The sequence below is a fragment of the Calliphora vicina genome, chromosome 1 (assembly GCF_958450345.1).
Source record: "Calliphora vicina chromosome 1, idCalVici1.1, whole genome shotgun sequence".
NCBI classification, from domain to species: Eukaryota; Metazoa; Arthropoda; class Insecta; order Diptera; family Calliphoridae; genus Calliphora; species Calliphora vicina.
This window is the reverse complement of record NC_088780.1, coordinates 96,220,354-96,234,254: the sequence shown is the minus strand read 5'-3', so window position 1 is coordinate 96,234,254 and position 13,901 is coordinate 96,220,354. Positions and strand designations below refer to the sequence as shown.

The 13,901-nt window shown below is 29.5% G+C and overlaps 1 protein-coding gene across 5 annotated transcripts in view; it reads right to left on the bottom strand.

The window, feature by feature from the left end:
• Positions 1 to 1,075: 1,075 nt before the first annotated feature.
• LOC135963368 (phosphoribosyl pyrophosphate synthase-associated protein 2) overlaps positions 1,076 to 13,901 on the bottom strand; it is a 33,075-nt gene continuing 20,249 nt past the window's right edge. For 2 of the 5 annotated variants that reach the window (XM_065515192.1, XM_065515187.1), the window contains exons 2-8: positions 11,637 to 11,873; positions 11,269 to 11,557; positions 11,040 to 11,209; positions 2,233 to 2,283; positions 1,918 to 2,029; positions 1,710 to 1,856; positions 1,076 to 1,646 (exon numbers count right to left, since the gene is read on the bottom strand). In XM_065515192.1, the coding sequence (XP_065371264.1) occupies positions 1,488 to 1,646; positions 1,710 to 1,856; positions 1,918 to 2,029; positions 2,233 to 2,283; positions 11,040 to 11,209; positions 11,269 to 11,557; positions 11,637 to 11,833 (1,125 nt within the window). In that variant the 5' untranslated portion in view covers positions 11,834 to 11,873 and the 3' untranslated portion in view covers positions 1,076 to 1,487. The remainder of the gene's footprint in view (positions 1,647 to 1,709; positions 1,857 to 1,917; positions 2,030 to 2,232; positions 2,284 to 11,039; positions 11,210 to 11,268; positions 11,558 to 11,636; positions 11,874 to 13,901) is intronic. The other 3 variants (XM_065515189.1, XM_065515191.1, XM_065515190.1) reach the window with 3 other exon arrangements.

The following is a 13,901-nucleotide window of genomic DNA, read 5'->3' as shown; positions in this document are numbered from 1 at the left end:
TTGTGGGCCGATTTTGCAACCGAGCCGGAAGAATTCCCGATATATTGATGTATGAATCATATATGTAAATTATTTGGGGGTTACGAAAAGTTGATTTCAACATACAGACGGACATGGTTATATCGATTTCGTTATCTAAAACAATCCAGAATATATATACATACTTTGTGGGGTCGCAAATTAAAAATGTAGAAATTACAAACGGAATGACACTCATGGTGCAGGGTATAAAAAAGTAATATTATATTTTGCAAATTTAAACATGCCCTGGTTATAACCAATATTTCTCAAAACTCGTTATTAAGGAGAGAGTTATAACATTCAATGTTGCAATCAAACGATCCGTTGCTTTAATACATCGATTGTCAAAGAAGAGGAAAGTTTTGTGTGACCAAATGCATTCAATCCATGTTTTTGGACTGCTATTGACATCTAGGCTGACTAGATTTATGTACATAGGGTGAATCCGTTTGTAAGGATAAAAAATAAAGAGTCCATGTTTCAGACTAAAATTAAAGTTTAGTATGTATAAGGATATTATTTCTTAAATTTTTTTTCCTGGCGTCAGTATTTGGATAAAAAGGTTATTTTTTAAGGTTTAATCATATTTCTCGCAAATGAAACATTTGAAATAAGTTAAAAATATTCGAACTTTTTTATATTTTGACATAGAATTATTTAAAGTAATTAAATTGTTGACATAGAATTATTTAAAGTAATTTATCCTCATATAAATTCTCCTAAATGGTTTTTTCCATTTTTTATAATTCAGTCCATTTAGAACTTTATTTGAATTTTTCGAAACCTATTTTCCCCCGATCCTAGTAGTTTAAAAATTACAATTTTTATTTATAACGGTTTTGTAATATCATTTTAAGTCACTAATCTTTGTTGTGAAAACTTTTAACTCTATTTTTCCCTCCAATAAAATTATATCAGAACATCAAAGCTTATAATAAAATATAAATTTACAAACCAAGGAACCTGTTAAGTCAAGTTCAGTTTTTATAATTTTGTATTGAGAATAAATATAGATTGCATTAAAATAAAATTTACAACAAAATTAAAACACATCTTTATTATTTTTTCAAAACATTTTTATTCAAATCAACTTTTTTTTATAAATTACAAGAATCTTTACTTTATTAAGCAAATCAAAGAGAATGAAAAGAAAGTGCATAAAACAGACAATATTTAATGATAAATAATACAAAAAGGAGAAAACAAAGAAGTGTTTATGCAAAAAAGATAATAATGAACATGTTAAACAAACTTTAAAATCAACAAAAAAAGGGGCGGAAAATGTATTTATAAAAAATAAAGAATAATAAATGTATTGGTAGTAATATAACGATTAAAAGATTAAAAAGATTTTAAAAAATTTGTTGAAAACGGAGCATAAGTTAAAACAAACCTTGTAAAATGGAATTGAGCCATTAACAGTGATTTATAAAAACAGAAATCAAGCTAAATTAATAGTTTCTTGTTTAATCTTCTAAAGTAACATTACGGAACAAATAGGACATGGATTCTTTGTTATGGATGCGGCGTATAGCCTCGGCAATAAGAATGGAAATGTCAATGGTTTTAATTTTGTGACATTGCAATTTTTGAATCTCATGTGGAATGGTATTGGTAACAACGACCTGTTAAAGGAAACAATTTGAATAAATATTCTGTTACCAAAAGCAAAATAGCAAACAATTTACCTCATCAATGAAAGATTCCTCTATTAAACGGGGAGCATCAGAGCTTAACAAACCATGGGTGGCCAAAACGTAAATTTTGCAAGCACCATTTTCTTTCAAAACTTCAGCAGCAGCCACAAACGATTGAACGTCATCGATTAAATCATCCTGCAATGAATATTGTATACCAAACTGATGTGCCAGCGGTCAAACACAACAATTTACTTACCACCATAATGGCAATACGTCCAGAAACATCGCCTACAACGTTAATGGGTGGTTTTACTTTGGGTGGATGATCGGGCACACCAACCGATACACTTACGGTACGAGTACGGCTGCTAAAGTGGGATGGATGTATTTAATTTATTACTTGTGTTATTTCATTTAGAATTAATTTGATTTTTTTAATTGCAGTATATATGATTATGTTGGTTAATGCTTCATGAATTTGATTAAAATAAATTAAATTAAATAATTTTTTTTTTGGTAATTTAAGTATGATTTTTTTATATTTTTTTTTCTTTTTTAAAAAAATACCAACCTAGGTGTTGCTGGTAAGCACATTTCAACTGTATTTCCTATGTCATATGTACTGGATTGTTTTAGATTTGAACACAATTGCAATAAAATAGAAAATAAATTTTGTTTTTTTTTTCTTTCGAATTTCGTTTGTTTTTTTTTTGTTCTTTAATTTTAATTTAGTTAGAAAAACAATAAAATTTTTAACTAATAAACACATTTAGCAAAATATTACACATACTTTTAAAATAAAAAAAGAAACAAAATACACAAAACCACTTTTAAGAAAATGTTACATACACGAAACTTAAAACCATTTTATTTTGATAAAATACTAAATATTCAGCCCTATTCTACAAAATATGTTGAAACTTGGAAATAATTTTCGGAAATTTTTACTAAAATAAATTAAAGATAAGGGTCGTAATTGGTTGGTGAATCAATTTCTGGTATTCAATTTTCAATTTCTACATTAATCATTTGTGACCACTTGCGGAAGGGGGAATCGATTTAACAATATTACTCTGTCATCATGTTGGAAGTTTCCAAATATTTTTGAAATGTGTATGACGCATCAATATGAATTTCTGATATTCATGAAATTGGTCCATAATTATAAAATAAGATTTGGCAGAATAGGTGTCATTGTGAGAAGATTTCATCTTTGAAGGCAAATCTCTTTCCGCCGAGCCATTTCTTCAGATTTGGAAACAAAAAATAGTCACTCAGTGCCAGCGAGTCCTCATATGCGTGACGTTTAGATTTATTTCTTTAATTTGACAAAAAATGCCTCTGAAGCACACCGATTGATCCATAAGCTTTGGTATGGAGAATGATGGTTTGTGCGGTTCAGAGATGGCGATTTTGACACGGAAGACAAAGATCGCCCAGGCCAGGCAAAAAAGTTTGAAGACTATGAATTGGAGGCATTAAAAATCATTGGGAGCTACTCAAGCAGCAATTTCAAAACGTTTGCGTGCAGCAGAATTAATTCATAGGAATTGAAGCCGAGAGACCTTAAAAGAAAATATTTTTTTCTCCGAATCATTACTTGCGATGAAAAATGGATCCATTACGATAACCCGAAGCGTAAGAGGTCGTATGTGAAGCACGGCCAACCAGCCGAATCGACAACAAAGCCAAATATCCATGGCGCTAAGGTAATTATCTGTATTCGGTGGGAGAAAAAGGGTCCTATCTATTATGAGCTGCTGAAATCTTACCAGACCATCACAGGGAACCTGTACCGAACGCAACTTGCCCCGCCCGACTACTATTTTTGTCGATAGATGCAGAACGATTTCTCTGGGATACGCATAACTTTGGAAATGAATATCCGATATTGGCTCGATTCGTTTTTGGCCTCAAAAGATGAGCAGTTCTTTTGGCTCGGAATCTATATGTTGCCAGAAAGATGGAAAAATGTCATAGCTTGCAATGGCCAATGCTATAAAAGCTAAAGATTTGAAAAAATCACACATTTTTAAGTCATACGCCCAATAATATCATGTTTTTTCTGTATTTTTTATTAGATTTTTTTTTATCTTTTTCCCCTTTTCAGGTCCATAGGTAGCAAACCATTCAAAATTCAAGGAAACAATCAACTACAAAAATGTACCTAAGATTTCAATAAACAACTTTATAGAACATATGAACTTCCTAGGAATGATTCTTAACTTTCAATATAAGTTAGTAGTTAGTTAAGGCCATAAACTATTAAATTATTATAAACTACAGCATAATTTTAGGCAGCTTTAAACAAATTTATTTAGATTTTTTTTAATCTTTTTGCGATTTTTATCTTGAAGATGAAGTTTTTTGATTATATGTTCACATTTTTATGACAAGGGCTACAACTTTGTCTCAGAGAGTACATAAAAATTCCGAACTGTTTGCAAGATATGAGCCTGACAAAATGATCATTTTTTTTTTGTAAAAATGACACCGAGGCTTCAAAACTTTGGGGGCCCAAAGAAAAAAGAGTGCTAGTCTTTATCAGTTTTTGGAAAAAAAAAATTTATTAAATATTTGTTCTCATTAGCTATAAACGAATCGTAATTAATACTATAATATCTCTATAACCTACAACATACACAATTAAGTTGTAAAATAGTAAAATTATTATTAAATTTCCCATATTTCGGACCACTTGAATGAGAAAGGCAACGACGAAAAAGTAACAACTATTCGAAATAATCTCACATTAAAAACTATAATTATCTGTAATAGGGCTGAACTTAGTACAACTTTAACTGCAAGCAAATGCACAAACAAATTTATAATACTGAAAAGATGCAATAAAATATTATTATAGTAATTTAGCATACGAAATATAAAACAATAGTATGTTATTAAATAAATATAATAATATTCAAATAATACAAACAATAACAAACAAAAATGTGGTTTGCACAGGTGCTGCTACAGTTGTCACATTAAACTGCAGTCAAATTAATCGTTTCTTAATGAAAATTGTGTAATTTGTAAAAGTAAATGTAAATTAACTTTTGCATTATTGTGGTGGTATTCATGACAAAATATGAAAAACAAATTTCTAGTAAATAAAACCTCCACTATTACACGTGTTTAAGTGGGATTTCAAGATTAAATATAATAAATAAATGAATGTACTCGTTATAATATTAAACACACTCTTAGTAATTTCGTAATTATTCTTAAAATGTTTAGAATTTTGATATCACAAATTTCCACAACAATTGCAGTTAGTATTTATTACACACAAACATATCGAATTTAGTAAGTAGTTTAAAATTCTGTTTATAACATTTTGGAACACATAACTGAATTGCAAATCATTAACAATGTAACAACATTTTAAAATAAGTATCATGTAGCTGAGTTATAAATCAATTGGAAATTACGTTAAAATTAGCTTTGATGATGAAATGTAAATTAAAATATTGTTGAGACAACAATTATGTCATTAAATTTACGATGTATGAAAAGAAATTTAATGGTAGTGAAAATATAGACGAATGTTTTATTGCCAGAATTAGAATAAAAAAAATCTTGTTGATTAAAATTTACTTTTTCTGTTATTTTTTACCATTTCAAGTTCTAGGGGGCTTAAATAAAACACTCTATAGTAAGAAGAATGAAACATTTGCTCAATGAGCACCCCAACTCACTTGCAATCTAATATATCGTCACCTAAGATGCAAAATAACGTAACAACAAAAATGCCAAAATCGAATGTATGTAATGGCATCACGTGAGAACGGCCGGAGCGATTTGGCTGAAAATTATATGAATTTTCAGGATGGTTTGTAAAGAAAAAAATTCAAAAATTCATGGTAAAACTAGGAAATTTTAAGATTTTAATATATTGTCTCCTTTTCACTTCTCATTTTTAAAACTAAACTAAATTTTGCAGTCTTCTTTTCACTTCTCAAATAAATTTTTGGAGAAACTTGAACCGGTATAATTATATTCATTTATTTTTCTTATAAAATCATTTCACATTTTTTATTTTACTACGGCATGGGTAGCGAAGCCGTAGTGTATGTGTCATTCAGACTCATTGGCCCATAATCATAGTCAAACACTAAAGTCGGTTCTTTTTAAAAACAACTTTAAAATAAAAACCTGCTTTTAATTATTTTGCAACTATAGTCAAAATTAAAGTGTGTTTTAAATTGAACCGACTTTAACTGGGTGCCACCTCAAATGTAGAAAATGTTTTCATACAATATACAACAAAATACAGACAAGTGGCACCGCTGAACAGCTGATATAGAAAATTAAAACTAAAATCAAAAAAGGTAAACAATATTAATAACCGGGACAACTAAAGAAAAAAAGTTTTTTGTGGTGGAAAAATGGAAAAGATAAGATTAATATCATATTTAGAATATTTTGGTACTAATTTTATTGATAGCTGTTCAATAATTGCAAAATCTCTGCCAAATCCTTGTAACTTAATTTTTTTTACTTTTTGCCGAACTTTTTTACATGGCGAAGAACAGCTGATGCTGTTGTTAAATGAGATAATAACAGCTTCAGCTTGTTTTATATTTACAGTCGACTTGACTTTAACGTCAAAAATATACTTTAACTTGTCTATGGTAGACCTAAAGTCCACTCTTAAGTAAAGACGACTTTATTTCTATAAAAATATACTTTATTTCTGAATATGATTATGGGCCATTAAATTTATATCAGATTTCGCAATGGTTTTTTCCACATCACTTTAAAAATTTTTCAAATTACGCTACGTCATTTTGCAGGTGACGATATGTATCTTCGTTAAAAATAATCCGATTTGTGCTGAAACAGGCTCTTATATATAAAGCATTGAACATTTTCTGATTTTTGTAATACATACAATAAAGAAGTTTCGTTTAGTTTCGTATTAGAGGCTGAATATTATTATGTTTTTATCGGTTTTCTGAATTAATTTTTGATCATTTAAACATTTTGTTTGCATTCAAAATGCTATAATGTTTGCCTGTCTGTTATACTATTTTGCAATAATTTTCTTATGTTTGAAGTAAAAATCTCCAAACCAGGTAAAAATAAACCGCGGTTTTTCAAGGCCTAAAACCGAAACCGACAATTATTCTTCGGTTTTTACTTTTAAACTATTTGCAGTAGAAAAATTTCAAATTAAGAAATGAAAAACTATGTAAATTTTTATTTGTATTTAAAAAACAGTGAACAACATTTTAGATTCTGATGATTCATTCAAGTAAAAATGTCTTTAGACTTCTTTAAATGTCTTAAATTGTATTACAATAATTGCTTCCGATGATGTAGCGGGCTGCCTTTCACAGGCTACGCATTGACATTTTTTAATATACATAGAATGACACAAATTCATTTGAAAATATTGATAATTTCCTGACGATTGAACTTCAAACGACTATTTATTTATTTTTTAAAAAAATAATGCAAAATTTGTATAACAAAGTCATAGTTATTTTCAAATATCCGATAAAAGTATGGAGTACTAGCTGATCCATTTTGCTTCGCCACCCCAATTAGAAGAAAGAAAAGGAGTCCATAATTTTACAAAATACAAAAAAAAATGTATTACTAAAGTGAACTCTAACTCATTCTACTTGAGATCAACTGATACAATATAGTTCCTATATAATCAACTGAATACTTAATATTTAATAAATTATCACAAAACCGAAAAAAACCGAAACCGATCGGTTTTCAATTTTTTAAAACCGAAACTGCGGTTTTGAAATTCTTCGGTTTTTTGGAAACTCTAATTTTGATTGATATAATTTTGTAATTTCAACAGTTTTCATATAGATATAGTCTATTTAGAGATGTCAGTGTGATTGCCAGTCTGTGAGTTGCTTGAAAAAGATTTACAGAAGGCCAAAGATAACGGACCCATATGTGGTATCAACACATCATGAGTATTATTGTACAAAAAATCAATAAAAAATCGACAAATTAAGTCTGAGATACCAAAAATTTCTAATTTCTAACGCATAGAACCAAACACTAATCACTATGTTGAAAAAATCATTCACGTCCAAAAACTGAATATAAAAAAAACTTTTTCGGTTGTAGTGAATTTTTATATTTCGCATTAAACCTCATAAATTATAAGGAAAAACAATTAATTCTACATAGATATAATTAAAAACTTTTATGGGTATTATTAAAATTAAACACGTATTCGAAAACTGTTTTTTTTAAGTAAACTGACCGGTTTTTTAAATCGTCGGGTTTTAATATAAATAATTTTATAAGTCAGGCTTCTCATTAGATTTGGGAATCATTTGAGAATAATATTTTATATAAAATTGAGAAAAAGCTTTTATAAAACTTTATTTAATAAATTATAATTTAAAGTTTAAGTGATCTTCAAATTGAATTCATAATAAATATTCAAACTACTGCTTAGGTTTGAGAAGCCTTGGATAGTTAGTTTAGGGAACGAACGAACCCACTTCTTGACCAATATAGGCGCCCGGCGCACTTTTCTTTGAAAGGTTAGAACGATTCCGATCTTGGGTTGAATCGGAATTGACCCGTCATAGGGGTAACTTGTCTGTACTTAGGCATGCCAAACGTCAGAGTAAGGAACTGTCCAAAAGTATATCCCAAAACTTGCTATCGCTCGGAAAGAGCGATGTGAGAATACTTATTGGATTATTTAGATACCTACACGATGAGACCTCTGAGCACATGGTTTATGACGAAGCTAAGGGCTGCACAAAATATTGTTCGTAAGACTTGAAGTCTCAATATTAATAGGTTTGATATCAAATTAAAAAAGTTTTTAGTTGAATTGTGCTAAATTTCCCAATCGGTCAAGCCCGACACTAAGTAAAAGAGCAAAAACATTTTTCTTTTAAAATTTCAATAATTAATATTTTTGAGTGATTTTCGGAAGTGGGCCTTATATGGGGGCTATGACCAATTATGGACCGATCACCATGAAATTAGGTCGTGTGATTTATGAAAGTTTACTATGTTGAATTTTGTGAGTATACCAACATTTTTAAGCGATTTATGCACGTTAAATTGATTTTCGGAAGCGGATCTATATGGGAGCTATGACTAGTTGTGGACCGATCGTAACAAAATTTGGTGACATGAATTTTGTATATATAAAACTTATTTGGAGCGCAATTTGTGGAGATACATTTATAAATTAAACATTTATGACCGATAAAGTCCAATTTCGGAAGGACATTTGTATGGGGGCTAGGTGAAATAATGGACCAATTTCAGCCAGTTTCAATAGGCTTGGTCCTTGGGTGTTACAAACATCTGCACAAACGCATAATACCCTCCCCACTATGGTGGTGTAGGGTATAATAAATAAGTCGGCTTGACTGAAGCGTGGTACACTAAAACGCAGGTTTTCTAGCGCCAAAAAGAAGAGCCATGGAATTATTTTTTGGATTTTCGAATGTTTAAGAGTTAACTATACATATTTTTATATAGTTAACACAAAAAACACATGATAACTCCTAAACAACTTTGAAATAAAAAATTAAGTGTATTCTTCTTTAAATAAAAAATTAAGAAATATGTATTATTTGGTTCTTTTTGGAAATTCGACTCTGAACTTCAAAGATAACAAAAATCTACTTATGCTGTAAAATACGAACAATTACGTGTTAAAAGTAAAAAAATCGTATGTTTTCTAATTAATTTATTTAATAATATGAAATTAATGGTAATTTTTATTTATTTAAATGGAATAATTAAATTTTTCTTTAATAATGAGTCTAGCGACCTAGTTCCTGCTGAGGAATGGGACTTAATGTATTTCTGATCTTATATTTTTTGAGTTTACTGCACCGTTAAAAACTTTCATTATAATCTGCTAATATCAAAATATCGGTCAAGGTTTTCGTAACAAGTTAATGCTTATGAACGAGATAGATTTGGAAATTATTAAAAATTAATATTAAAATTCTGAATCGTTGGTCGCAAATTTAGGACCCACAAAGAGTTACACAATGGTAAACATTTATCAAAGTGCCTAATTAAAAATCATAGTGTGGAATATGTAATATGTACATAAATTGTTGATTGTGCTGTGTGTACAGTGAAACTATACTTCAACTACATGCATAAAATATAAGCAGTTGATTGATTAACGCCGATAGTTGTGTTTACATACAAGTGAATTTTGTGTTATATTTGAGCTAATTGCGACTGTTCATTTAACAAAAGATCTCAAATGTAACAAATGTGCATTATTTAGTTTTCGGTTTTAATAAACAAATTAATATATATTTTGGATACAAATAGATTTATAAATTGATCACAACGTTGGTGAAAGTTTCGATAACGTGTCTTTCGTGTTTTTATTGGATACTGAATACAAAAATGTACAAAATACACCTCCACTCTGAGATCTTTTGAATGCATAATTTGAATAAAAACATCTATATCTCCATTAAGCCGCCTATTTTCCTTAATTTTCTATAGCCTATAACATGTGACAACCAGCCCAATTATGAAAAAAATTCAACGGGAGTTTTTTCCCTTTTCGTTTTTTTAACATAGAATTTGTATAGGAAAAATGAGAAAAGGAAAAAAAAACACCCCGACAATTTCATAATTGGGCTGAACATGAGTTTTTGTTTTTGGAATAATCGTAATTTTTGCCTTTCCTTAAAAACATCTAAACATTTTGCACACACATTTTTAAAACTAATAACATGCAGACAAACTCATAACATTAATAATAAAAAATAACCATTCAAACAAATCTTTTATAAACAATCAAAATTATTATAATAGAAATCAGAAATTATACCCAGTTTTTTAAAATAGTTCAAACAGAATTTTGAAAGTTGAAATGTACTTTTTTTTAAAATAATATCACGTAAACTAAGATAACTCATAGAATTAAAAGACACATGAAACGTTTAAAGTGTTTGGTGCCCAAGTGGTTTAAGTTTAGTAACAATGAAATGAAAAATATGTAAGTATGTATGAATATTAAATAAATTAGACTCAGGAAAAAAGCAAATGATGACAATATATATTTTAGTAATGCATAAAGTAATGTAAATCATATTAATATAATGACAACGTAATTGGGAAGTGAAAAGTAATTACACACACGTACAAAAACAGTGTTACATAAAATATGTTCTATGGTGCAATTACACACACACAAACGTTTACGTTTTAAATACGAATACAGGATTTGGAAATTTTCAATTAAATGTGATTAATTTTGTTATAGTATATCAAATAGACATGAAGAGCAAACTAAATTTAAATACTTTATATTTTACCAGATAATATAAATAATGATTGTTGTCACTACAAAATAATAACAATAGAAATAATAATAATGGAACTGTTTCAACATACCTATTCGATGGTGGTGGTGAATAACGACCATCAACTTGATCACTTTCAGCTTCTTTTTGCTCACCATGGATAACTGCAATGCCCAAACGTAAACGTTCAGCATACGAAGTGGCTTTTTGTGTGGAACCCGGATTGCGGGCTACAATAACAGAGTTACGATAATCGGGTATCTGTAAAAATAAATAAATTAAATATATTTTTGGCTTTTAATTTGTCCTAAGTGACCTACACTTTCTTGAATGTATTGTAACAGAAAAGGAGAAGCTCTTAGATTATCAACAGGTATATCGAAGAATCCTTGTATTTCTTTTTGGTGCAAGTCCATGGTAATGATGTGAGTCAAACCCGAGGTACACATCATTTTGGCCAATAGCTTTGAAACAATACAACCACGTTTCCGCATTTTACATTGTTTGGAATAAGGCAAGTATGGGATAACACCCACAATCGAGCGAGCCGATGATGTTTTACAAGCATAAGCCATTATTAACAATTCCATAATATTGTTATTGGCATCTCTATAAAAAAAAATAAGAATTATACAAATTAGAAAATGTTTTTTTAAAAAAAAGTAAACATTATGTATGTTGCACTTACTTGGTGCCTGTTTGTATAATATAAATATCTTTGCCTCTTACAGAATCACCAATTTCGACCATTGTCTCACGATTTGTTTTATGGAATACCGAACAGCCGCCATTCTTAATACCCATACGTTCGGATACTAAATTGGCCAAATCGGGATGCGAATTGCCATGTATTATTACAATATCAGAAGTTGATGTTGTATCCATATCGCTACGACAACGTTTTGGTGGTCGCACACTGCCCAATCTAAGGAAACAAATTGAAAGAGATTTTAGTGGAATGTGGTTATATTACTAAAATGTAATTTATTATTTATGTAAATAAGAAACAGCGTTAAAATTGCCGGGGATTATTGTTAAAAATTACAGAAAATTTGCCAGGAATGTAAAAATATCTAACAACAGCAGGGGTTTTAATACTGGTGGATAAAAAGCTTAAATGTAATGTAAAAATTAATTTGTTTATATAAAATATGTATGTTAAATTCTAAATGTACTTTAATAAAAATAAAAACTTTACTAATAACTCTAAAATATTTATTATAATTTATTCGTAAAAACTACACAAATTAAGAATTATTAGTGTTACCATCAGGCTCAGACACCGAAATAATAAACCATAAATTCATGTGTTAAAAATTGCTATTTATTTTTGTAATAAAATATAAAGGATGTTATATAACTGTGTTAGTTTTTATGCATAGGATTCGACAGCATTATTCAGTTTTTCCCGCATGCCATAGGTGATAAATCGAGGTCTCAAGTTCTCCCTTACATCTCCTAGAAATTTGATCATGTAGACGATAGTAGCGACAATAGCCGTCTTCACAATTAAGATTTCCCATTATGGATCTCATTTTCGGAATAACACTGTGTGTAATTTTTTAGGGTCATGGAAATATAAACATATACGGACACCACTACGTGATAAAAGACCAAAAAAAAAGCCATGCACTTTTTTTATGGGCCCCCAAAGATTTGTCATTTTTGCACGCTCATCGGAATTTTGATTTACTCTCTGAGGCAAAGTTGTAGCCCTTGTCATAAAGAACAAAAATTGTGAACATATAAAATCAAAAAAAACTTCATCTTCAAGATAAAAAAAATCAAAATAAATTTAGAAATATTTTTTTTTAAAGCTGCCTAAAAGTATGCTTTAGTTTATAATAATTTAATAGTTTATGGCTCCAAACACTTACCCCCCATATGCATAAACTGTTTATAAATTTATCAAAGGTTTATAAAACAAATTTTGTATGGACATTTTGTTTGATAAACCTTTGATAAATTTATAAACTGTTTATGCATATGGGGGTTAATTCCTTTAGTTTTTTCTTACTAACTTATATTGACCTATCTAAACGGTGTTAAGAATCATTCCTTGGAAGTTCATATGTTCTAAAAATATCTTAGGTACATTTTTGTAGTTGATTGTTTCTTTGAATATTGTACGGTTTGCTACGTATGGACCTGAAAAAGGTAACAAATCGATTTTTTCAAAGTTTTTTGCGATTTTGATCTTGAAGGTGAAGTTTTTTTTGATTTTATATACTTATGACAAGAGCTGCAAACTTTGCATCAGAGAGTAAATAAAAATTCCGAACAATTCTTAAAATATGAGCCTGAGAAAATTACCACTTTTTTTTGCAAAAATGACACCGAGGCCCCAAATCCTTGAGGGCCCATAAAAAAAAAGTTCATGACTTTGGGCAATACTGGGAGACGAGGGTCATTTTTTTGGTCTTTTATCACGTTGTGGTGCCATCTATGACCACTTTTTTTTTGCAAAAATGACACTGAGACAACAAATTTTTGGGGGCCCATAAAAAAAGTGCAATTTTGGGCCAAACTGGCTCTTTTTTTTGGTCTTTTATCACGTAGTGGTGACCGTATATGGTTATTTTTTTTCGTGTTGCACTGTGTAATCTTTTTAGTATCACCGGATGAATCAAGATTATAAATGTGGGATATTTACATCAGGAGACGAAAATGCCAAGTTGGCTTCTTACCAAATGTTCGAAAGAATTTATGCTTTATACAATTTTCAAAATCGAGTTAAATTTTATCCCACATGTTCTGTAGATCGAATCCGAAAAACGATTTATTTTGTAAACGAATTCACGAACTCCTCAAGATTTCTCGTTTTGCTATCAAGTACACAAACCTGTTTCAATGTACAAAATCGTGCGATTTGCATAACATAGTCAATAGAGGTAGTAGTTGATGCAGTTTTCTTAACTGCTACCGTGAACGAATTGTTCCTGACACTTTAATC